The following is a 27,692-nucleotide window of genomic DNA, read 5'->3' as shown; positions in this document are numbered from 1 at the left end:
GTAACTAACAGAATCCATTATGATTTCCTTATTGCACATTGAGAATAATTTGAGACCATCTGTCAGAAAATTGTATCTCAGCAGAACGTGCACCTTGCAACATGACAATTACTTAAACCTACCAGTAAATCCTTTGTGAAGCCCCTACCTTGGTCATCAAGAGGCTTAGACCCTCTGCTTCATTTTAGGCTTAGACCCTCTGCTTCATTTTAGGCTGAGACCCTCTGCCTTATTCCTGGTTCCTGTTCATAGCTCTTACCTGGTTGTGATATCTTGGCTGCTGACCTCGGTTCTTGACATTTAGCTATGTGATTTTGTCCTTCATCTGCTCCCTGGTACTATAGCCAACTGACCTTAAGCTTGATGACTGTCCTTGCATCATTCTCGGCTTCACCTGCTAGTGCAGTTGGCACTGATTGGAGAATATCCTAGAGGCTACAACCTGGGAAATAGCCTGTAGCAAAGAGCATACCTCAGTGAGGGAGTCAAGAGTGCATGTACATGTAGCAAAAAACGTGCAGATCTTCTGCATGGGTTTGCTTGCAGAAAACACATAGTTTTCGAGGCTATTCAAGTTCTAAGGTCTCCTACTAATATTTTTGCAAACTACTTACCCCAGAAAGTTGAAAGTATTCTCACTACTCAACATAATTTTGTTCCTGACGTACACATTTTAAACAACTTTAACACTTCTTTAGGGGATCGCTGATACACGAGCAGCACAAGTGGAAAACGTGCGATCACGGAGAGGCTTTCCTCATGTTCAGGTTTTGACACGGGATGTTGTGCACAGATCCTACAGAAATGCCAACTTTACAGGCAATCTTTTCCATGGTCAATCAGTAGTCCTCCATAACCAGTTGCTTCACTTGTGTAACCATGTTGCCAGACCGACTCATGCATGTTGGAGGCTCCTTTGGTTCATTCTCACATGACATTCGGCCTTCTTCAAACTGTTGCAACCATGAATGCACATTTTTCATATCCATAAAATCTTTACTACATGTCTTAGCCAACGGGAAAGTAAAGAAAACGGACGAATACATGCTTGGCCTCCATTCATAGTAAGTAGGCCATTGTTCATAGAGAAACAACATACTGATCGTCATTTGATTTTTATGCCTGTAAGGAAGATAGAACAATACCTCTGCAGCGCCACCTATTGGATGGCAGCTTTCCTTCAAATCAATGTACAACTTTTTAACAAGTCTGTAAAACAAAGACTGGGAATATCTCTGATATTGTTAAAAAGTCGTACATTGATTTGAAGGAAAGCTGCTATCCAATAGGTGGCGCTGCAGAGGTATTGTTCCATCTTCCTTATCTGCATAAATTACCCAGAGGAGCGTGCATGGCCGTATAAGTCTCCTCACTCACCTCTCAGGTGTCTTCTCACACCCCTTCTGAGAGCTCTCCTTGGGTAGAGATGATGGCATCCCGACCCACTCACCCCCTAGGTGCCTCCACACACTTTTTGGTTGCTCTCCTTAAAGAGTGACGACAACCCTCAATCCATTTTTATACCTGCACGATCTGAAGGACATATAATATAATAATAGTTCTCCCCGCGATCCAGCAAGAACCTTAATAATAATAGTTTAATGTAAAAGGGCTCTAATGTATTTTCCACTGTTGAAAATCCACGGTGTTGATCCCTATCAAAATCTGAGTCAAAATGCCCATACTCTATAATACATGCATTTCGATGTAGATTTCATCCCCTCATTTGAAGAGGTGATATCAAAATTTTGCAATGCAAAGGATGTAATCTGCGAGAACATGTGCAACAAAATTGGCATGTAACACTTATATAACAGATTTTGGGGCAGATTTTGTACAGCAAAATCCACCCCATGTGTATGTACCCTAAGGGTGAAGTTAAGAGCCCAATAGGTTAACCCTGGCAGTACATTCCCTTCCATGTTCCCTTTGCTCAGCCTATAGTGTTTTTCTACATATATCTCACAGACATAGAGATTTGGTTTAGGAAACCTCTGTGCTTCCAGCCTTTACTCTATCAGATATTTCCGAAGTCCTCATATGGTAAATGTGCTCCTCGGGATGCTGTTAAGGTTGATTAATGCAGCAATAATGACTCTTCATCTTTAGAAGAGATCTATCAGTGGGAAATGTCGCTGCTTCCTGCTGCCAAGTCACACTATACTTTCGCCATTAATACTGTGTCTGGCGTTGGTTCAGGACATAAAATAAAAAGCAGCTCCTCTATATCTGCTCCGTAGCGGGCCGTACAATGAATGAGCCCGATTCTTCTGCTCGGTGTATTGTATGTTAGGAATGAGAACATCTGTTGACCATTGGGATTTGTCTGTACAATAAATGAAATGCCCATTAATTCCCTATCGCTCTTGTATTTAACTGGGTAACTAAGTTTTTGAATAGCTAACAGCTTTAGGATCTTGGTAATTTCCTTTGGATAGGAGAGTTAAAAGGAGTGAAATTAATGTAGAGGCAGGAATAGCCTGAAAATTGTGCAAAAATGGACCGGCAGTCCAGCTGTATCCCCCTCTGAAGTCGATGAGCGGCACAAAAATTGAACTCTTTTCAGAGTCCCACGTGCACAATGTCCCATAGAAGAACACCACCGTGAGACACTGAAAAGAGGGACACATGTAAATCATAGAAGCAGGTAAGCATAAAAAACTACATGACCCGGCTACGTGTCACGTCCCCTAACAGTTACTGTGGGGATGTGACAGGTTCCCTTTAAGCCATGCTTTTTGTGTCCCCTCGTAGTAATAGTGCCCATTAGCAACATACCAACTCTACACAGTGTTAGTGCAGTTACCTACAGTGATGACAGGGGATATCTACTCTGATTGGTACCAGACCAGATGTCACTAATCTGGTATTTCTTGTCTATCTGGGATCAGACTGCCATGAAGGCTTCTTCCAGCCATGACTTGTCTTACCCTTCTTGACTCCACTGCCACTTTCATTAAACTCTCCATAGTAGTAGTTCCTCCTCTGTGGCTCCAAAAAGTAATAATGCGCCTTGGTTGTGGTCCCTACGATTGTTTCCAATCAATGATAATTGCACTACAGGAACCAACAAGCAGGCTGATGTGTAGACAGAAGTCAGATCTGAATGTTAGCAGTAGTAAAGAGTATACAAAGTCACAGACATAGTAAACGGTTGAGAGCAGAGGTCGGCAGCCAAGATATCGCAACCAGGAGCAGGAACCAAGAAGAAAGCAAATGAACAGGATTTTGTGCTAGAGGTAGCCACAAAGACTGAGTTGCAGGGGGAAAAGGCTTTTAATCCACCAAAGTAACATTATCAGTGAGCACTGGCTCATGTAGTAACAAGATGCAGTTCAGGGCAAGCCTAGTGATGCATGAAGCCCTATACCTTCTGTTGGCACCCCTGAAGATATACTGTCCTACAAGTAACTATAGCACAGCGCACAATAAAGAAAATCCATACACTGAATGACAACTGAATTAGGAACACCTACTCAATTATGGGTTGGTCCACCTTTTTGGGTGATCACCCATAATCATTTTTTTAAATGTCACGGAAGATATTCCACAAGGTGGAGAACATCTCCATACACAACTTAACCCTTACCTGCTACAGCAGCTGCATCACATGGTCTACATTTTGCAGATAAGTGGGAGCAGATTTCACAACACTTTTCAGTATATCCCAAACATGTTCAATGGGGTTACAGTCCAGTGCATTTGGAGGCAAAAGGAGTGTGAAGAATTCATTGCCATGTTCTTCAACCACTTTCTTGTGATCCAAGCTTAAAATCATGGAGTGTTGTCCTGTTGAAAGATGGCAGTGTGGTCGGCTAGACTTCCTGAAGATATGGGTGCAGATGGTGTACTAACAGTTCCCAGTAGTGTTCACTACTCATGGACTGTGGTATGATGATCAACTGTTCTAGGCCATGCTAGGAAAATACTCCCCAGACCATGACAACACCACCGGCCTGTTGAACCAAAACAGTGTAGTCATAGGATATAGCTTCATGCTGTTTACATCAGATGCAAAACCGACCATCTGTGTGATTCAGCAGGCTTTCTACCATGTGTTCAAGGTCCATTGACACCTTTCCTGGGTCCATGTGAAGCCTTGTTGGTGATAATGCAACTATTGAACCCCAGTCAATGCAAGGTACGCCTCTGGGTCATTGGGAATGTTTGTTTAACTTTTCCGCTGTTGTACTGCTGGGTCAGTTGGTTCACTGTGGCATCTCAATGCTGAGATACCAGGCGTGCCACCAGATGCTTACCTCTAGGATCAACCACACATGGCCTGCCGCTGTGTGATGTTCTGTCAGATCTTTGTCCATGGCTCAAGCAATCATGGTACAAACTTGATACTGTGGTTCGGGAACAGCCAAGATGTGAGACTATTTGAGAAAAACTGACACCACACCTCCTGCCACGATCTGCAATGGTCAAAGTCAATCAAGTCACAACATTTACCCATAACTGCCAAATATTGCCCTCTGTTGCACAGAGATCAGCACATTATCTGAGAGCAGAATGTGACATGCTCATCATGTGGTACAGCGTTACTGATCACAAGATGTCACACGCCAGCTGTTCCTAATGCAGAGATCGTTCAGTGTATAGTATTGTGCCCGTGTAAGTTATCTGAATAACAAAGCTATATAGTGCTGCTACCATCATACACTGCAAAAAGTAACATACTGTTCAGTGCCATAAGTAGCAGCACCACACAATGCATAGGTAAATACCACCATATAGTGCTTAAATAACGACAACATACATAAGGTGATCAGATGTGCTGATTTAGGCGGGACAGTCCTGCTTTGGGATCCTGTGTCCCGTTTTCTGCTGAGACCCCGGCGGAACACCATTAAAGTGATTACCAGCCAAGGTGCTCCGGTTTCTCGGCTGATAATCACTCTGCGTACGATGCCACGGACACACACATAGACGGCAGAGAGGAGAAGGGAGGAGGCGCTGCTGTGGGTGCACACACTTCTGGCCGCAGCAGCACTGAGAAGAGAAGCAGCAGCGTTCTGAAGACCAGGAGGAGATGGCAAGTATATTGGTTTCAAGGGGGCTCTAATACTACTGTGGCTACTGTGGGGGGGTCACTATTACTACTGGGGTTGAAATAGGGGACATTATTAGTAATAGTGTCCCTTATATCAGCCCCAGTAGTAATAATATTACTACTGAGGGCCACTGTGGAGAACACTATTACTACTGGAGCCACTATGGGGGACACTATTACTACTGGGGCCACTATTGGGGATACTATTACTATGGGGCTACTGTGGGGGACACTATTACTTGTCAGGACCAGTGGCTCCCGGGGCATCGGTGCCCTTACCGCTGGTCCTATCACACGGGCGGCTGGGGTGCAGCGCAGGGGAGCTCCAGTGCTGGCGACTTCCCCTGGCCGCCGTTGTCCTGTTCTCCGCCAGGTTGTTAGGGACACGGCGGGCGCTGCCCCGCACCGCTGTTTTCATGGCAGCCGGGCGCATGTCCTCTATCTCCGCCCGGCCAGTTCATGCTGGGGGCAGGCTTTCCTGCGCTCTAGACTAGCTCCTGCTGCTGTCAGGCTCCCGCCCCAATCAGCTGCTGGGGCAGGAGTTCTGACAACATTTAAACCTCTTTGTTCCTGTCAGTGGCTGCCAGTGTATGTTTGTCTCAAGGCTACACCCACTTTATTCTCATTTGATTCCCTGTTGTGACTCTCTGCTTTTGGGCCCAACTTTGACCTCGCCTGATGCCTGGTACCGCGTACTCTCCTGTTGCCGATCTGGACTTCCTGACTTGCCTCTGTGTTTGTTTGTCTCTGTATGTTTGTAAGTCTGACCGCTTGCCCTGCTTCCCTAGAGAGTATAGGGACCATCATCAGTTGTCGCCATGGGGCCTAGCCCGAGGGGGCAAGTAGGTAGGGTCAGGGGTTGCGGGCAGCTTTTAAGGACTACCAGTACCCGGACCCCTGTTCCCAGACAGTTACACTGGCCCAAAAGAGGTCAGACTTTTGCATCTGACCGGCTACTTTGACCCCTTCTATGGAGGCCGTGGCGGCCTTAGCTAACCAGGTCCAGGTCCTGACGAACCTGGTTCAGGACCTAACCACTCATCTGTAGCATCAAGAACAGGCGGTGTCCACGGCTTCGGTGCTGCCCCCCTTTGTTCGGGGGAGAGTTTCAGAGCCTCGGGCTACGCTTCCGTATTTCTTTTTCGGGAAGAGAAGCCAGTTTTTTGCCTTCAGAGCAGGCTGCAAGCTATACTTTGACCTTCGACCCCACTCCTCTGGCACAGATTACCAGAGTAGGAATCGTGATTACCCACCTGAGGGGAGACCCTCAGAATTGGGCCTTCTCTTTACCTTCTGATTCTCCCACACAACAGTCTCTTGATGCCTTTTTTTCTGCTCTGGGCCAACTTTAGGACGAACCCGACCGGGCAGCCTACACGGTTTCGAAACTGTTAGCCATGCACCAGGGTCGGAGGGTGGCGGAGGACTTTTGCTCTCAATTCAGACAGCACTGCACTGAGTTGGGGTGGAACAACTCATTCCTCAAGGACTTGTTCTTGACTGGCCTTTCCGAAGACCTAAAAGATCTGCTGGTGGCCCAGCTGTAGCCTAATACCCTGGAGCAAGCTATGTTATTAGCCATCCAAGCCGACGGTCACCTGAGGGCCAGACGATCAGTTCCGTCCAGTCTGGTTCCGGCAACTTCCCTTGTAAGACCGACAACTTCACCTCCCTCCGCTGAACCCATGAAATTGGGGACGATGTCACCTAAACAGCGAAGGGAATACCGGTTAAAGAAGAACCTGTGTTTGTATTGTGGAGAGTCTGGTCATCGGATCTCCATCTGCGGGAAGAAGCCTTGGCAGGAGAAACTTCCACTCCTAGTCAGTTGACGGGAGGACTGTCTAGGAGTTCAGGTACTCCCAGTTGTGTCTAAAATGTTCTTGCCCTGCACCTTAGAGTTTTGTTCTTTCTCTCATACAGGGCAAGTTTTGTTGATTCCGGGGCTCAGGATTTTGTGGCTCAGATATCTGATTCCTTGTTACATTTAGATCCTCCCATTCAGGTTTTGGGGGTAGACTCCACTCCACTGCATGCTGGTCTCGTCAATCTTGTTACTCCAGAGTTAAAGTTTACGGTGGAACCTTACATGCTGGGTCCTGCACTTTTCTCATCATGAAAGATCTGTCCGTGGACATAGTCTTAGGGCTGCCCTGGCTAAGGGAACACAACCCTGTTATTAATTGGGACACGTTGGAACTGGTCAGGTGGGGTTCCTGCTGTGCCAATCACGTGTGTCCTGCGGAGGTGGATATCTCCACTTGTGAGGGGATTGAATTGCCAGATTACCTCTCTGATTTTTCTGATGTTTTCTCCAAACAGTTATCAGAAGTTTTGCCTCCTCATAGGGAATGGGACTGTAAGATTTATTTGAACCCTGGTGCCAAACTCCCAAAGGGAGTAGAAGGGGGAGTACTGTCAGGACCAGAGGCTCCCAGGGCCTCCGTGCCTGCACCGCTGGTCCTATCACGCGGGCAGCTGGGGTGCGGCACAGGGGAGTCTCGATGCTGGTGACCTCCCCTGGTCGCCGTTGCCCTGTTCCCCGCCGGGTTGTTGTCATGGCAGCCGGGAGCACGTCCTTTATCTCCACCCAGCCAGTTTGTCTTGGGGGCGGGCTTTCCCGTGCTCTAGACTAGCTCCTGCTGCTGTCAGGCTACTGCCTCAATCAGTTGCTGGAGAAGGAGTTCTGACAGCATTTAAACCTCTCTGTTCCTGTCAGTGGCTCTCAGTGTATGTTTGTCTCCAGGCTACACCTGCTTTATTTTGATTTGATTCCCTGTTGTGACTTTCTGCTTTTGGACGCAACTTTGACCTCACTTGATCCCTGGTACAGCGTATATTCTCCTGCTGCCAACCCAGACTTCCTGACTTGCCTCTGTGTTTGTTTGTCTCTGTATCTGTTTATAAGTCTGACCTCTAGCCCCCTTTCCCTAGAAAGTATACGGACTGTCGCCCAGTTTTCGACCTGGGGCCTAGCCCGAGGGGGCAAGTAGGTAGGGACAGGGGTTGCGGGCAGCTTTTAGGGACTACCAGTACCTGGACTCCAGTTCCTTGACATTACTACTGGGGCAATCGTGGGGTCACTATTACTATTGAGGCCACTGTGGGGGACACTATTACTACTGAGGGCCACTGTGGGGAACACTATTACTACTGGGTCTACTGTGGGGGGTCACTATTGCTACTGAGGGCTACTGTGGGAAACACTATTACTACTGCAGCTACTGTGGGGGTCACTATTACTACTGAGGCCACTGTGGGGGACACTATTACTACTGCAGCTACTGTGAGGGTCACTATTACTACTGCAGCTACTGTGGGGGTCACTATTAATACTGAGGCCACTGTGGGGGGACACTATTATTACTGTGGGGACACTATTACTACTGAGGCCACTGTGGGGGTCACTATTACTACCGAGGTCACTTCGGGGTCACTATCACTACTGGGGCCAATATAGGGGACACTATTCCTACTGGAGCCACTCTGCATGTGGCAGCATACCCCAAGCTGGCTTACGGTATGTTCACATGTGGCGGAAATGCTGTGGAATTTCCGCAGCAGAAATTTCCATTGCAAGTTCTGCATCCAAAAAAAGTCATCATGGCAGCTGATTTCATACTATGCAGCGCTCCCCTCACCTGCTTTGTAGGCTTCTCACAGTCAGCACTTCGCGGATCCCACCTCCCAGTGGCCAGGTCAGGTGTGGTGCTGCTGGTCAGGTGAGGCCACTACAGGCCACTGTGAACCGTTAGCCAGGGAGCTTGACAGTGGGAAGCCTTCGGAGAAGGTGAGAGAGTGCCAAATATTATGAAATCAGTTGAGGGTACATGGCTGATTTCACTGGTCAACAGTGAAAAGCTTTCCGACTTGAAAATAGGTATTTCTTAATTATTTCATCATGAAAAAAACGATAATGACATTGCAAACTTTGAGTTAGCTCTCGGCTCTGAGATGTAGCCCATTTAAGTTAAATAGATGTACCTTTATTCAGATCCACAAGGTTACATGAGTGAAATCATTAAATAAACAAAAGTATATATAGTAAAATAGTTGAATAACTAAAATTTAAATCAGATACCGTAATGCTTAAGGCCGCCTGCAGACGAGCGGGTCGGATCCGGCAGCGAGAATTCTCGCCACGAGACCCGACCCGAGAGCCTGCAGGGACGAGCGCGTACTCTCCCGCGCCTGGCGGCCCCAGCTCTTTCATGTGCCGGCTGCGGCACAGCCGGCGCATGCGCAGACCGGAGCCAGCGGCCGGGTGAGTGCGTGCCCCGCACAAAAATAGGACATGTCGCGGTTTGTTTGCCGCGCGAGATTTCACGCGGCCAAACCGCGGCCGTCTGCATAGGAGTGCGTATTGTAATGCACTCCTATGCAAACTTTCAGTGGCGGAAATCCCGCGGGAAATCCCGCCGCGGGATTTCCGCCCGTGTGCAGGCGGCCTAAATCTTAGAATTCTTAGAATCTTCTTAAAGATAAAAACTTTGAGCAAGTTCTTCAGGGTCATGAGAAAGCAGCATGGGAGGCATGTAAAGATGTTGTGCATGGCTTACTGGGAAATCCAAGAGTTGACAACTATGTTGAGATTGTGAATAAACTTCTAGAAAAGTACCATCGATTAGGTTGCAACATGTCACTCATACATTTCCTACATTCTCACCTGAACTTCCCGGTGCCATGAGTGACGAACATGGAGAGCGATTCCATCAGGATGTATCGAAAATGGAACGACAGTATCGGGAAAATGGAAGGCTTCTCTGCTTGCGCACCACTTGGTCAGTGACAAGAGACGCCCCAGAAAAGGACTACAAGCGACTAGCAAAGAGTTCATGTGATTAAGGCCTTTTACCTGAAGTTAGTGTATCTGTAAAACCAGAGTTAGGCCTACTAAACAAAATATAATGTCACATTCATTTTCCTCGACCCAAAATTAGGGTTGTGTCGTTATTTTGAGAAAAGACAGAACTTCAAAGCATATTTTTAGTATTTTGATTGGAGATTAGTATATCTTAAAAACCAGAACAAACAGAAAAAAAAAAAAAAAAAAATTTAATGTCACATTTGTGTTTCTTGACCCCAAATTAGGGTAGTTTAACTATTTTGAGCATATTTGTTGTCCAGTGTTTCCAGTCAAAATCCGCACCAATTGTACGAATTTTGACAGTTTTTTTTATGCAGAAATGCTGCAGAATTTGCTCTGTCTTCTTTGAAACGGCCCTGTACTTTTTATAACGATGGAGGTAAAACCATACGTCCCGATAAGCCCCGCCCCCTGGCCACACCCCTTTGTCCTGTTTGACCCTGGGAAAATCTGGTCACCTTAACATACATTAACTAGATAACAGTTCTGTATACTGTATAAGGTTATCTGATAGCAATCACAGTCAACTAATACTGCTATGTAATGTATATTAAGATAAGTGGACACAAGCCTCAGGCTCCAGACCATCTGAGGGTCCCCTGACTTTACAGGTTGCTCCCACCTACGGTTGGTTCTGATGATATGTACAAAGAGAGCAGCACAAAGTTCTTATGCCAAAATCCTGTCTAAGTAAAAACTAGCATGTACAGTATACCCGCCCCAGTATTGTGGACCTGGACTTAACATATAAATGTATGGTCCTTCACCCACTTATCTAGCAATTATCTGGACTTAATGAGGCAGCAGCCATGATTAATACTGCACAACCTGGTAATCTTATGGTAATATATTTATATATTCCCTTAGAAATACATAGAATCCCAGCACAATCTCATTAATCACCTGGTCAAAGTGATTGTTTTCATTCGCGGTACCTATCACAGAAGAACGTATATGGAGATTCCATCTATAATAACTTTCATTATGGTGGATGCATCCCTGAAGAAATCAACCGAGAATCATACAGATTAATAATTCATCGACCACTAATGGAAATTTTACTGCTGGAATTTCTATTAAGCGATTAGATATTTCCCCAAGAAATTAATATTTCCATATATATATATATATATATAGATATATATATATATATATATACACACACACACACACACATGTATAAAAATAAACTAGAAATTGTACTCAGTGCCGATATGCCATGGGATTAACAACTACTAGGCCTACAAGAGGTCTATAAACAAGCATGCTACTTGCAGAGCATTAGACTGCATGATGCCCTGTGCAAAATTGCCCTTTGGTGTCCCCAGGAGTGCTGGAGCCCTCCAATGACCTGATTGGTGGGGGTCTCAGACAACAGATCAACACCAATCAGATATTGATGGCCTATCTTTAGGATATACCATCAGTTTTTAAACCTGGTTAACTCCTTTAACTCCTTAATGATGGGTCCTTTTAAGCATTTACTGTTGATGACCTATCCTCGAGGCAAGTCATCAATAGCTGACTGGCAGGGGACTGACATTTGAATCTTGATTGGGACATGTAAATGCCATTGTTGGAATTGACAGTGGCACATAAAGAGTTGACAACTACCATTGGAGTTATTTCCAATTGCGTCTGTTGTGAGCAAGTATTACCTGTCAAAGACAGCCAACACATACCTTATAGGGAGCGAGCTTGGCGTCCGAGCTTGTCCCATGCATTGATACCCGTGTGCTGCACATGTATGGCACATATCAGGAAGGAGTTAAGTCGAAGAGACTGCGAGGTGCTGTTCCTTTGTTATGGCAGCCTGAGGCCTTCTGAAGGCCCCCAGGGCTGCCGTGAATGATTGTCTATCAAGATGAGCCTGTGGCACATCTTGATAAGCTGTCTCTCAGAATGCAGTATACTACATTATAATACAGTATAATAGTTTTGCATTATACTGTCTAAGCGAACAAATGGTCACAAGTTTAAGTCCCCCGTGGGGACTAAAGAAAGATGTCAAAATAAGTTAAAGTTTTTTTTATTATTTAAGAAAAAAAAAATATATATATATATATGTAGTAAAAAAAACTTATTAAAAGTCTTAAGAAAATGTAAAAAAAAAAAAAAAACAAAGTTGGTATCACTGCGTACATAAAAATCCATAATGATTAAATTACCATACCACGAACGTCGTCAGAAAAAATATATACACAATGCCAGAAGGATGGGTTTTTTTTGTGATCACCTGATATCAAACACAAATTAGAATAAAAAGTAAACAAAAAGTTGTATGCAAGCAAAAATAGTATTAATAAAAACTACAGCTCACCATGTCAAAACAACAAGCCCTCACACAGCCAAATCAATGAAAATATGAAAAAAGTTATGGGGACAGATAATATATAGAGGCAGAAAGCAAATTTATTTCAGATCCATTTTTTTAAGTCGTACTACATTTAAAAAAAACTACATAGATTTGGTATTCCCGTAATCGGACTGACCCACGGAATAATGATGACGTCATTTTTACTTCATTGTGAACATCATCAAAGCAAAATGACACAATTGCATTTTTTATCCTTTCTCTCCACGTGGAAATTTTGAAACGTTTTCCAGCACATTATTTGGTACATTGAGGAGTTTAAGGCTGGGTTCGCACAGGGCGGATTTGCCGCGGAGATTCCTTCGGGCTGCTAATCCCGGTTTTAGCCAGCCATATGGACAAGAGTTCTCAGAAATCTCATCCACACAGGACGGCGAATCCATTGCGGCAAAGCGGATTCGATGACCGCAGAATGTCTATTCTTTTTTTGTTTCCGTTGCGGCCGCACTCTCCTCTATAGGAGCGCCGGCCTGCAATGGAAAAGCGTGCGGCCAAGCCGCTCCAAAACCTGCGGTTTTGAAGCAGTGTTATCCTGGCGGAAATCTCGCGTTTTTTCGCTGTGGCCAAACCGTGGCCAAATACGCCCTTTGAGAACCCAGCCTAAGAGGGGACTAGATGTCTTTCTAGAGCGCTACGATATTACAGGATATAGACATTAGGTGACCAGCGGGTTGTTAATCCAGGTCTTACAGTCAGGTAGGAACTATCAGAGGTGGATCCAGGGATTATTCTGACTGCCACTGCTAATTGGCTTTTGCCTCTTGGGGTTTTTGCCTTCCTCTGGATCAACAAGGGGGTTGAAATAGGCTGAACTAGATGGACACTGTTTTCATTCAGCCTAACATACTATGTTACTATGTATGTAACTATGTTGATACCATTGAAGGGCACAAGTTGACCCACAAAAAACAAGTCCTCATGTAGCTATGTAACCAGAAAAGTAAAGAAAGGTCTGATTTTTTTTTAAGTGGGGAGGAAAAAAAGGGCTGCAGCAAGAAAGGGTTAAAGAATGCCTAGCGCTATATAATTGTTAGTCAGCATTAGTAAATTTGCCCCATTGTACACTATGTAATTAGAGTTGTATATAGACGGAATGGTCTATTCATGTCTAGTAGGGAAGGATCCTCTGCTCGCCCTCTCCATACATAAGAGCACAGCTACATTTATATTAGAAGCCTTTGTACATTATCAGCTGGATGTGCCGTCTACCAGACAACGTTATCTACTAATTGCAAGGTCGCGGCGCTGGTGAGCGCTTCACAGAAGATGTACTTATCAAATGTATATTGTTTTTATACACTAAAAGCAAGTAAATGTCAGGGATGCACACATTATATTATTGCCTTTATCACTAATGTTTCCTGCGCCCGGCGCTAGTTTCTAGAGAATTTTAATAATGAATAGACTGCTTTTCATGATGATATTTAACAGAGAGACATTTTGATTACATCTGTAATAGTTTAGTTGGTAAACTTTATATAATAGCAGTCTGCAAATAAGTATTTTCGGAGATATCGGCACAATTCCACCACAATGTTAAACATGCTGGAATTCTGGACAAACTCTTTAAATTCCTTTTGGGCTTCAGGTCATGAAGAATAAAGGACATCACAATAAGGTCCCATTATGAGGGTCCCCAATGGGGTATGCAAAAGAGAAAGTCACTTCTCTAACGGTCCTAATACATGTGAGAGAAATTTTGGCAGTAGAGATGAGCGAGCATACTCGCTAAGGACAATTACTCGATCGAGCATTGTCCTTAGCGAGTACCTGCCCGCTCAGAAGAAAAGGTTCGGCTGCCGCGCGGGTGAGAGGTGAGTTGCGGCAGTGAGCAGGGGGGAGCAGGGGGGAGAGAAGGGGAGAGAGATATCTCCCCTCCGTTCCTCCCCGCTCTCCCCCGCCGCTCCCCGCCCGCCGCCGGCAGCCTAACCTTTTCCTCCGAGCGGGCAGGTACTCGCTAAGGGCAATGCTCGATCGAGTAATTGCCCTTAGCGAGTATGCTCGCTCATGTCTATTTGGCAGGAATGGCCGACTTTCTTATGTGTATGGGAGCCTCCTGAAACTCTCCTGACAGATGAAGTCAGAGGAAAGAAAGATCGGGCATGTTGGATTTTAATACCATATATTTTTGATCTACCCTCTTTCAGCCCAGTGTTGACACGTATGGCGGAGTTGGAAGGAATACCTGTTGATCAAACAAGCGTTTGGCCAATAGCTACTGAAGTTGTGTGGGCACCTTAAGGACAAAAATTCTCCTAGTCTGAGAGAAGGCAAAGTCATATCTTCAAGGTCATGGAACCAATGGAAGATTCGGACCCAGGCTTATGTCATTACAGTATTAAGCTTTACAATGAAACCTCTTTGAGATGGCCACCCAAACTTGCATTGCAAATATTTCTTCTAAAGTCGTGGTCATCTGAAAGCAGATGGTCAATATGCACAGTGTATCTTGGAATTGGAATCTGGTCTACATTAAAGAGCGGTCTGTTCAAAGTTTACTTTACTATATATGCCTTCCAAAAAGGATATAGTGTTTGATATACTATGGTATCCCAGTCTACGCTATTTACATCATTGTGAATGCATCCTGTAGTGGACATAGAATTGACAGGACCCTTTAGGAAGAACAATAGTCTTTCACTTGGAACAGGTTGAGGTCACCATGCGATTATGATAACAAGCAGTCTGGTGTTTCTGGTACCCCCTACTCTACCCTGTGCAGAACATCAGGAACTTGTGGTCTTTTCTTCCCATTTCTTTATATGTGTAAGTCACTGTGGAGAGGGAAGCCTTGTGCAGGTTTACACTACCCATAGAAAATAAGTGGAAACCAACCCTCTTTCTTCAGGGGACCCATAGCAGCTGCCTTGTCTGCTTCTACAGTTTGCAATTATCATGAAAACTTACTACAGCTTTAGTATGATTTTTTATAATGTCAATAGCAGAGGGGTCTTTGGGCATAAGGACCGAACAAATCAACAAGAGCATACAGTATATTATGAGCTCAGAAGTCAATTTTGGACATTCCTGGAAAGTGTGCAGTTGAACCACAGACCATGTATATCTAATTACTGTAGGTCATTAGACAAACTCAATAGTTTACCCTCTGTCACTACACAGCTGAACAGTAGAACCAGAACAATAGGACACTTTGAGCAGAGAAAGACGTAAGATTGGAAAACCTTTCTTCCTCTCAAGACATAAAACACACTTGGCCCAATGCACACGGACGGATTTTTGCTGCGGAATCCGCGGCGAGCGTCTCGACGCAGGTTACACAGCAATGTTCGTCTATAGCATGCAATGCAAATTGATTCTCCCACACACCCGAGAGGAAACAACTTGCAATTTCCACTCACGGAGTAAGAATCGCATCATGCTCTATTTTGGTGCGGGACTCGCATCAAGCTTGATAAAGACCGTTGGATGGTCGAAACGTTGCTGTAACTTTTTATTAAAGATGGAAGAGTAAAGGTTGTATTTTATGCACCACAACTTTTGCTGCTGTTTAAACTCTTTTGCGTGGATTGCAACTTTGGTTGGGAATATTTAAGTCCATTTTCCCTAAAAACAGCTCTGGATTTATTTTGCCTCCCTTGAGAAGGGTATTATATCTTATGTGCTGTTGGTGCAATACTTTTTGATTTGCTGGCTAACACATTCGCAGATCTGGACAGGTGAGTATGTGTCCCTGGCCAGGCACCAGGTTGGATCCCGCTAGCAGAATCCGACCCGGCCGTGTGCGTGCGGCCTTAGATGGGATGGCTGACATGTAAATCTCAGGGGACAATGGAAAGAGTTGTGGGAAATGATACAAAATCCGCCCCTAAACTGATCCTGGATGACTTTGCCTAAAAGCAGTGCTGAAAACCTGAAAAGGGCTACCCCATATTGGAAAACTACCTGGATTCCCTACATGACCTATAGATGCAAACAGGACAGGGAATGACAATGGACTAAGTAGATGAGACAAGATCTATATGGAAGGGGGGGATCACGGAGAAAAGGATGGGCACCACATGCAAGGGACACATAACAGAGCAAGCAAAAATGTAGGAGAGGGGGCTAAACCAGACAGGACTAAGACTGTATGTACAGATGCACATGTACAAAAATCGGGAGTCAAAGAAGCAAAACTGCTAAGACCACAATAAGCCAAGAGTAAACCTCTGCTAGATGAAACCCAGACCAAGATGCCAGGAGTATTGTTCCATTTTCCTTATTTGCATATTACCCAGAAGAGCATGGATAGCCTTATAAGTCTCCTTACCTTCTCGGTGCTCTCCCTAAGAAGAGATGTTACCCCTCTTGACCCACGTCACAGGCCTCTCACTAGCCAAGCCAGGATCCCACTGCACACTGATGAGGGCCAAAATCACCAAAACAGCTGTCTGTGTATGGATTCTAGCTTGGCTTTTAATTCCCAATCGTTGCTCTACTGATTTGTACAAAGGGTCAAAAATTGATTTGAAGTAATGCTGCCATCCAATAGGTGGCGCTGCAGAGGTATTGTTCCATTTTCCTTATTTGCAGGAGTATTACCAGCGTCCTCTGCAAAGAGGTGCCAGAATAAATACCCTATCTGACACACTGATAGGTTGACTGAGACAGCTGAGTGTTCAGCCAGCTTATGAATAAAACAACATAAGGGAGATGTAATTCCCAGGATGCCCAGCACCAAATGACAATGCACATGCACTGGAAAGAATATCATATGGTCCGCGTTAATGTTGTGATGTCACACTGGACCCATGCTGAAAAACAGAAGGAGAGAGTGCGGAGAGAGCTCTGACAACCGCATACTGTATGGTCAAGGACGTTGAGGAACATAAATATACATAGGCATTTGAATGAACCCCGCCCATAGATTAGACATCCACCTAGATCAATTTAGGCTATATATGCCGAAACACTGGGGTTTGTTGGGGTCTTTCTGGGATTTTTGTCAAAAGAGCGAAAAAATAATGTGTGAAATGAAACAAAAGACCAATCTAGTAGAAATAATGAAGAAGAATAAAAAAAGGAAATAATTTTATTATGATAAACTAAGAAAAATAAATGCTGCTCATACTGATCTTTGGGTCCATCTCTCATCCTGTTGAAGATCCAATGGCTTGTGCATAATTTGTTTTATGAGATCTTCACTTGACTGTCATAGTTCTTGAACAGAGCGGAAACTTGCCTTTGTATTTAGGATACAAAAACAGGTTCCATTCGATTCCCACCTGGGCGAAGCAGTAAAGGCAGAAAAACATCACGAGAGGGATCCATGGCCAACCTGCAAGAGCAGAAAACGGTAAGTCATCGAATTCATCAGTTATACACTGGTATTACAATACATACTGGAAGGGGCCGATGGTTTTCTACTCTGTTTACTGCTAGTGAAGACTATTCTATTCCCATCTGAATAGTGAATCATACAGTGAGTCCATTATACTAGTGATATGCTTGCTTGTAGTCATGTAGTCAACAGGAGAATATGAAGAACACACAACAGTGAGGCATTTATCAGATTGTTGCAACAGAGCACTTACGTCATTGCATCCCTTTTTATTTGCAACACTTTTAATACATCTCTTCCACTGCGTTTTTGGAAAAGTAAAGTACCAGATCAGCTGCTATGGGACCACAAAAGGCAGCCCATTTCCACCAAGGTATAAGTTGCACTTAGTAGTTATGAGGGGTGGTGTCTAGAGTTGAGCGAACATACTCTGCAGAGCTTGATGCTCGTTCGAGCATTAGCATACTCGCTGGTGCTCGTTACTCGAACGAGCATCAAGCCGTGTTCGACCGCGCCCCAGTTTTTGGCTTCAACCCGCTGTGACGTGCCTGTTTTGGCCCCTCCCTGCCGTAGCGCGCGTCATTGGCAAATTTTTTGGCTGGCGAGAGAGAGAACGAACCTAGGAAGAAAAAAAAAAGCGCAGCACATGGCGGCCCACATACAAAAATGCTCGAGTCTCCCATTGTAGTCAATGGGGTTCGCTACTCGAGTAGAGCTCTCGAATTCTACGAAAAGCTCGACTCAAATAACGCGGACCCGAGCATTTGGGTGCTCGCTCTTCTCTAGTGGTGTCCCATTACAACACTTGCTGTGGGGCTGCATAGCAACTTGCTATCCCCTTGTAACACACATACAACTTTAAAGGGTTGTATCAGAATTACAAATTATCCTCTATCCAAGGGGGTCTCCTTGCTGAGACGATGGGGCACTTGGGACCCCTTTCTCGGAATCGGTGGAGGTATCAGCGTCGAGACAACTACAATCAGCAAGTTATCCCCTAGCCAATTCTGATATGATCCCTTTAACCCTTTGAGGACGCAGCTATTTTTTGTTCTTCCTTTGCCTCATTTGGAGATTCATAATTTGTAATTGGCATATACACCTGACAGGCCTGGGGGCCGCCGTCAGGTACCGAGCTCCCATGGCATCTCATTGGCAACCTGCAACTGCACCATGGGGATGTCGATGGGATGACAAAGAAATGGTTACACACACAAACTGGAGTTATGTACGTCCTAGCCATTTCAGCAGGATATTAGCTGTACATTTCTGCCATGGTGTGCAAACTATATCTGGAACATAAGTGTATAGCGTGATGCAGGAAGGGATCCAAGGGGGAGATTAGCAAAACACTGCTGCCTTTTTCCAGTAACAGCGCCACTGTTTCCTACAGGCTGCATTTGACATTGCAACTCAGTCCCAATTAACATGAATGGAGTTCAGCTGCAGTACCACACATGGCCTGAGGACAATAGTGGCACTGTTTCTAATAGAAATGAGTAATTTTCTTAAATGTTTAAACATTTAAAAATAAAATATTTAAGGATTTAGAAAAAAAAAAGCAGTCATCATCTTTAATTCCCCGGCGGCACGAGTCCTGAGACAAATATCTACATAACGCTATAATGAATATTTGATGGAGAGTCTCAGGTAAGTTCAGCTGCGCTCACATTCAGTATAATAATTAAACTTAAATTAGTATATATATTCCCTGAGCTGGCACAATGTCTTGCATACAGATGAACGCCTTCTCTCTGGCTCAGGATTGAACATGACCTCATTTCTTAATACACTTGCCCAATATTAAACCTTAATCCTTAAATTGAAATGCAGGTTTTCTTTAAATAACTTTATTAACCATTCTTCTCAAATAGTCGTCTCTGAGCTTAAGCACAAGTTACATTATTTAACGGGATGGTTAAACTCATTACTTTCCCTTCCCTAAGCAGATGAAAGTTACAAGATTCGGATCCTCTGTTGTCTCAAGGTGACTCCTATGACGAATATCATCAAGTGGCGTAATGTTCGGTATAAATGAATCTCCCCTACGAGATTAGAATTGATGTCATAGTACTTAATTACCAGAAGTTTTGCTTTATCTATAGATCATTTCTTTCATTCTGCCAGGAATATTAAAATAGAATTTTACAACTGGAAATCTGGAGTAGTCTACATCTAGAAATACATGGAAAAGAGAAGACCAGAACATATCATTGAGTGCCGTAGTACCGTATATAGTCGTAACGGGCATACAAACTTCAGTGATTTTGTACACACATTGCTTATCATTAGCTGGAACTGAATCCGAATTAGTATTATACTCCAGAGCTGCACTCGCTATTCTGTCGGTGGAGTCACTGTGTACATACAGTACTTATCCTGTACTGATCCTGAGTTACATCCAGTATTATACTCCAGAGCTGCACTTACTTTTCACTACATTACTTATCCTGTACTGATCCTGAGTTAGATCCTGTATTATACTCCAGAGCTGCACTCACTATTCTATCAGTGGAGTCACTGTGTAAATACATTACTTATCCTGTACTGAATCCGAATTACATCCAGTATTATACCCCAGAGCTGCACTCACTATTCTGCTGGAGAGTCACTGTGTACATATATTACTTATCCTGTACCAATCCTAAGTTACATCCAGTATTATACTCCAGAACTGCACTCATTTTTCACTACATTACTTATTCTGTACTGATCCTGAGTTACATCCTATATTATACTCCAGAGCTGCACTCACTATTCTGCTGGAGAGTCACTGTGTACACACATTACTTGTCACTATGGTCATACATTACTTATTCTGTACTGATCTTGAGTTGTATTATATTTCCAAGCTGCATTCACTATTCAGCTTACTCCAGAGCTGCACTCACTATTCTGCTGGAGAGTCACTGTGCACATACATTACTTATCCTGTACCAATCCTGAGTTTCATCCAGTATTATACTCTAGAACTGCACTCACTATTCCCTACATTACTTATCCTACACTGATCCTGGGTTGCAGCCTTTATTAAACTCCAGAACTGCACTCACTATTCTGTTGGTACAGTCAATATGTACTTATATTACATTACTTATCCTGTACTGATCCTGAGTTACATCCTGCATTATGCTCAAGAGCTGCACTCACTATTCTGCCAGTGGATGTCACTATGGTCATACATTACGTATCCTGTATTGATCTTGAGTTGTATTATATTTCCAAGCTGCATTCACTATTCAGCTTTCTTCAGAGCTGAAGGACAGCTTTCTAGCCAGTGACAAATATAATAGATGTGTTACCTCGGTATATACACTCACTAGAATTTGTGATCTGCTAATGTACAATATCATTTGTGAAATATTCCTCAAAGTTTTCTATGAGACAATAAAATAATATAAGACTCAAGGCTGCTCCGTCACAGCAAGCAAAGATAAGCACAAAGTTTTAATGGCAGCATGTCAGTTAGACCCCATTTACATTGACAGATGATTGCTCAAACGATAATTTGAGTGACAGTTTTGAGCAATCAACTTTGCATAGTCTATAGTAGTTACTTTAGAGCTATGCAGGCGGAGCGCGATATCGCTGCTATCAATCGGCGAACAATACAGCTGTTCTGCATAAGCAAACAGCTGTATTGTTCTCCGTGCTTACAGCTCCTGTTCCACTGTGAACTACCAGTGGGCACAAGCTGTAAGACTCTTATCAGTGCTGCTGACTGTGATAACAGCCTGCACCGCTGATAAGAGTTCATCGCTCAATTCAATAGAACTAAAATTGAGCGAGGAATGACTCGTGCACGAAAACTGCACGATGTCCGTGCATTTAGACGCAACAGTTATCGCTCAAAACAAGTCTTTAAGCGAATTTTCAGCGAGAAATGTTGGCTCTAAATGGGTCTTTACAAACGGCAGCATTATAGCACATCAACATGTATGTATTATTACAAATTATTACTTTTGGTACTTCACATCGGTATACCAGTAGGGCTTGTTTACATAGCGACCATAATTTTCCATTGCTACTGTTGTCCCACCATTAGATAAGACATTTCTTTGTTAGATCACATAAAATAGTTTTTCAGGACTTCCGCCCAGGACACAGAGGGAGCAGGACGTGTATACAGAGCTCCTGCAAGACACACTCCCAAAGATAACGGGACCCTCTGGAGATACAAGTAAAGCAGCTGCGGGGGACGGACATCTCCCCCGCTTGCTTGGCAGAAGTCCCCCACGCCGAAAAGGAGCCTAGAGGACCCCCGGCGGACCCCCTCGGCGCAAACCACGGGAATCGGAGGGCGGAGGCGCCATAGCAGGGGAAGCAAACCCCGCGACCAAACCCCACAGCCAGCAGGGGCCCTACCTTCCCTGGAGATCCCGGTAAGACCGGCTGGTCCGGACGCGCACCCGAGACACACGGAGGGCTCCAGAGCGCCGGGACCCGGGCCACACACAGAGCCGCGGCCCGAACTTCCGGTCGCGGGGCCGTGACTGACTCCGGTCGGGACTGCAGGAAGAGAGAGGACCGTGGGGCACCGCGGAGGGGAGCGGGAGACCCGCTGAGGGTGACAGATCCACCGGAGGGCTGCCGGAGCTCCCGGGCCGAACGGCGGCGGGAGCCGCGCCACGATCCCCCAGACGCGACAGGCCCTACCTGGGACTGCGGGAGGTGAGAATCCTGTGGGGGCGCCCAGACAACCCGAGGGACCCCCCGAACCGGCGATAGCCCCTGGGAGCCGACCGGGACATTGCGGCCTAGCAGCGCCATAAGCCGCGGCCTAAATTTTCGGCCGAGAGATCCGCGGCAAACCCCGCCCATGACAAGCCCCGCCCATAACAAACCCCACCCACCGCAACAGGCAGGGGAAAGAACGAAGAGGCACCCACAGAGGGAGGCGACATTTTAAAGCCACAAGGGCGCAACAGTGACAGAACAAGGCCACGAGAGGCCCAGAAACCTCGCACAAAAGGCCCCAAACAACGTAAAACTGTGTGAGACCACCATCCCACGAGCATCACCCCCAACTACAACAAAACAACAAAAACTAAGGCCACAGGAGAAAGAGGGGAAAAGAATACCCAGACAACGAAAACACAAACCGCAAACCGAACAAAAAACTCCAGACAAACAGAAATGAAAACATAGACACCAGATGAAAAGCCACATCCACACCAAAAACAAACCGCAACAAAACTAGAACAGCCTGAGAAACAGAGAAAGATCTTTTAAAACAAACAGCCCGCTTAACCACTTGATTTTGAAAAGTCAAAATATGGACAAATATCTAAACGAAAGAAACGCGGGCACCTCAACGCGAGCAACACGTCAGCCAGATACAGACAAAACAACCACAGGAGGGAAACAAAAGGGTAATACCCCCAAAAACACCAAAGAAAAAGAGAGCAAGACCACGCACCAACCCGCATCCCCCTTGAAGAACACCCCACCGCGCACTACGGCCTCACCAAACTCCGATCAAGAGGCAATGGACGCCTCCTCCACGCAAAAGAACGAGCAATCAAGGAATAACGACGCGGACATGACACAGGCGACATTAGTGGCACAAGAGGTCTCAAAACTGCTTCTCCCCCTATTTGATAATAGACTGGAAACACTACATAAATCTATAAATTCAGCGCTGTCTCAAATTACGGACAACACCCAAAGATTGACACAACTAGAAACGAAAACCCAGAACACGGAACAAATCATAGCAACCTTAGAAGCCTCAATACAAAGAAGCCAGTCAGAAACCGAAATGCTGCGGGAAAAAAATCGATGACCTAGAGAACAAACATCGCCGCAATAACCTCCGTTTTGTGGGAATACCCGAGACAGTAACCAACAACCAGCTCCTAACCTACCTAACCACCGAGCTACCGCAGGCACTTCAACTGGACATGCCCAGAGACCCCCTAATAATAGAAAGAGCCCACAGAATCGGCCCACCAGGGGATGGACGTAACAACAGAAATAGACCCCGCCCAGTGATAGCTAAATACATGCACTGGGCAACAAAAGAAACAATCCTGCAAGCCTACAGACGACAAGGAGAACTAACAATACAAGGATCGAAAATCCTGCTATTCCAAGACTTCTCGGTGGCAGTATCACAAAAACGCAAACTATTTACCCCAATCTGCCAAGCTCTACACGAACGAAACACACGCTTCCAACTGCTCTACCCAGCAAAATTAAAGCTCCAAGACGGCAACAAATCCTTAATATTCAATACCCCAGAGGAAGCAAGAAGACACCTACAGATGGCAGAGAACGGAGAACAAGGCTGAAAAAGAATGGAAAAAGGAACTGTACTGTTGCTCTTTATTACAACCCTGTTCCAAATACAGTGGATGTGGCGCACGCCACGCAAAAAGAAAAGGCGAAATAGATGTTTAGAGTTTACATGTTCATTACTACTATTTTTCTCACATTTTTTATGTTGTTTTTTTCTTTTTTTCCGACCCAATTGACCACCAAAAAACGGACCACTAGGAGGATCAGGAGGCCCCGCAGGCACGGCACGATCAACACCCAGTTGCATCCGCGGCTCGCTGGGACCGAGGGATGCGACAAAAAAAAAGAGGCAAAAGCTACGGTAATTATAACCAAACCACACCAACCAACATGCCTAGAGACCTAGAAACAACAGAATACCAAACACCCACCACAATACAAACACTATCTTGGAACGTAGACGGACTTAACACACCCATTAAACGGAAAAAAGTACTGACACACCTAAAACGATACAAGCCAGACATAATATTCTTGCAGGAAACACACTGGAAGAAAGAGGGGAAGGGAGAACTGAGAGCACCATGGATAGACGCATGTTACACGGCCTCACACACATCAGCATCACGAGGGGTAGCGATTTTGACTAGGAAAAACATGCCACACACAATACTGCAAAATATAGCGGACCCAGAGGGAAGATACCTAATAGTGAGAATCAAAATGGAGGAACAAACGTACGCCTTGGTGAACATCTATGCCCCCAACACAGATCAACCAACATTCTACGCCACACTAATAGAAAAACTACAACCATATCTAGGCGACAGAATAATTCTGGGAGGCGATTTTAACAGCATACAAGACGAAACACTAGACAGAACGGGACCATCTACCCAAGCATCCTCAATCACACATGCACTACTAACACTTAAAGAACAACTTAACGTATGCGACCCATGGCGACTCCTGAACCCTACCAGCAAAGAATTCACATGTTGCTCCAACGCCTACCACTCATTCTCACGCATAGACTTTTTCTTAATATCAAACAGCATTTTTGAGTACCACCACCAATCGGAAATCCACCCAATATCCCTTAGCGACCACGCACCGATAGTAATGAGATTACAATTGAGAACCCCGCAAAGGCTAACCAAAATATGGCGCTTCCCCTCATTCCTATGGGAATCAGAAGACTTTAGAGCATACCTGAAAATCCACTGGAACAACTATGCAGACGATAATAGTGCGCACATTGACAACATAAACCTATTCTGGCAGGCTTCAAAGGCAGTGATGAGGGGCCACATCATAAGCTACCTGTCCCATAGGAGAAAAAAATTTCAAATGGAATTTGAGGCATTACACCACTCCCTCCTAGAAGCACAAAAAGAACATACGAACGCCCACAACGACAACTCATACCAAACCCTTCTCACAGCAAAGCACTTACTAAACACGTTTGTACACACCCACGCACACTGGAAAAACCAACTAACAAAAAATAAATTTTACAGGTGGGGTAACAAAACGGGACGATTGCTAGCCAACTTGACCAAACAAAGACAACCACACAAACCAATACTGACCTTAAGACATATCAATGGGGATAATCTCACAACAAAACAAGAAGAGGTGGCCCAAATACTACACGAATATTTCGAAAATCTATATAGGGCGGAACCAACAAATGTACAAGACATAAACAACTTCTTAGAATCCGTGAACCTACCAAAACTAACAGAAGAGCAAAAATCCCTATTAGACGCCGACATACAAGAGGAGGAGGTACGAGAGGTGATCACAATAGCACAAGGGGGAAAAACACCGGGCCCCGACGGATTTTCGACAGAATACTATAAAATATTGATAGCCGACTTTGTGCCAGTCCTGACCCAACTCTACAACACAATATATACAAACAATACACAGACAGAAGACTTTGGAACGTCGAGAACGATATTGCTCCCCAAACCAGACAAGGACCTGACAGACCCAAGATCCTACAGACCAATAGCACTGTTAAACTGTGATTACAAATTTCTGTCCAAGATACTAGCCAACAGACTCCAGCTAATCCTCCCATCCCTATTAGACCCAGCACAAAAAGGTTTTACACAGGGGAGGAGTGCTCTAAAGAACATCAGAGCCGCCATAGCGGCGACGGTCGCAGCACAAAACCCCGAGGGCCAGACTACGATGTTATTGAGTCTGGACGCAGAAAAAGCCTTCGATAAGATGGCCTGGCCATTCTTAAATATAATACTGGAAAAAAGAGGCTTTGGACGGATCTTTGCGAATTACATAGACACGACGCAAACGAACGCCACCACGACCCTCACAGTCAACGGCCTCAACACCCCCAATATAGATCTATTTAGAGGAGCCAGACAAGGGTGCCCCCTCTCACCACTGTTATTTAATCTATCAATAGACCCATTACTCAGATATTTGACACAAACGACACTCTTTACAGGGGCGAATTGCGGGGGCACCAAGGTAAAAGTCGAAGCATTTGCAGACGACCTTTTATTGGTAATAAACAACCCAAGAGAAACACTAACACCTATATTGCAAGACGTCGAGAAAATCGGTAAACTCTCGGGCTACACTTTAAACCTAGACAAGACAGAGGCCTTGCTTCTCAGAGGACCGGCTAAACCCCCGTGGACAACACAATACCCATTTAAGTGGGAATAACATGCAATACAATACTTGGGAGTACAAATCACAAGAAACCCACTCAAGCTATATAACACAAACATAGAACCCCACATCAAAAAACTAGAAACTACCCTAAACACATGGAAAAACTTTACGATCTCTTTCTTGGGAAGGATAAGCCTAATAAAAATGATAGAATTTCCTCGCTTATTATATATCCTACACTCGCTACCTATATTTTTAAAACTAAAAGATATAAAAAGAATAAACTACCTATATAGGAACTTCATATGGGGGGGAAAAAGACCGCGTATTGCACTTAAAACGCTGCACAAATATAGAGAGAATGGAGGAACCAATCTACCAAATATCAGAGACTACAATCTAGCAGCCCAGGCGCGAATCATCCACGACTGGATTCACGATAAGTCATATTTCACAAACAGACCACTCGAACAGGAAATGGTCGGCGCAACACGACTCCAGAACATCCTTCATCACACATATGCGGAACTCACAGAAAAAACTAAAAAAAATCCTTTGATACTGGTGGCTTGGAAAACATGGAATAAATTGCGCAAAGATAGCCAAACATCGCCACACACATCACCGTATTTGTCACTAATAAGCAACCCCAACTTCCAGGACGGTAACCCCCACAACATATTTGTGGAATGGGAGGCCCAAGGCATACACACCATAGATAAACTATTACACACAAGAGAACGACGAGTCCTAACACACGACGAAATGAAACAAAAATACCCCGAACTCCGAATCCCACTATTCTCATACCTGCAAGTCAGACATTACATCACAGAACTCATACCACGATTACAAGAACCTGATTGGGTACAAACAGGCGACACATGGATGACCAGGAAAACGGGTCCGCGGGGCATGATCTCAAAGCTGTACAGGGCAATAAGAAATATGAGAGAGCAGGAGGATATTGATCCGGGGGTGGGCAAATGGGCCACAGACAACCCCGACTTCACACCGACACTGATAATGAAATCTCTAACCTCGGCACATAGGTACCTACCATCGGCTAGGTTCCTGGAGATGAGATTACAAATTGCCCACAGGTCATACCTAACTCCAAGCAGAGGATACCACATTGGAATCTATGATACCCCAAACTGCTTCAAATGTCAAACACCACACGCAAACCTATACCACAGTTTGTGGACGTGCCCCTCAATAC

At 44.8% G+C, this 27,692-nt stretch overlaps 1 protein-coding gene across 3 annotated transcripts in view; it reads right to left on the bottom strand.

The window, feature by feature from the left end:
- Window positions 1-17,311: 17,311 nt before the first annotated feature.
- The window catches only part of HHAT (hedgehog acyltransferase), a 364,684-nt gene continuing 354,303 nt past the window's right edge, over window positions 17,312-27,692 (bottom strand). For 2 of the 3 annotated variants that reach the window (XM_066595598.1, XM_066595597.1), the window contains one exon: window positions 17,312-17,575. In XM_066595598.1, coding sequence (XP_066451695.1) covers window positions 17,552-17,575 — 24 coding nt within the window. In that variant the 3' untranslated portion in view covers window positions 17,312-17,551. The remainder of the gene's footprint in view (window positions 17,576-27,692) is intronic. The other variant, XM_066595599.1, reaches the window with a different exon arrangement.

This window comes from Eleutherodactylus coqui, chromosome 3 (assembly GCF_035609145.1).
Source record: "Eleutherodactylus coqui strain aEleCoq1 chromosome 3, aEleCoq1.hap1, whole genome shotgun sequence".
Classification (NCBI taxonomy): Eukaryota; Metazoa; Chordata; class Amphibia; order Anura; family Eleutherodactylidae; genus Eleutherodactylus; species Eleutherodactylus coqui.
The sequence above is the reverse complement of the archived record's forward strand: the minus strand, read 5'-3'. Positions and strand labels throughout refer to the sequence as shown.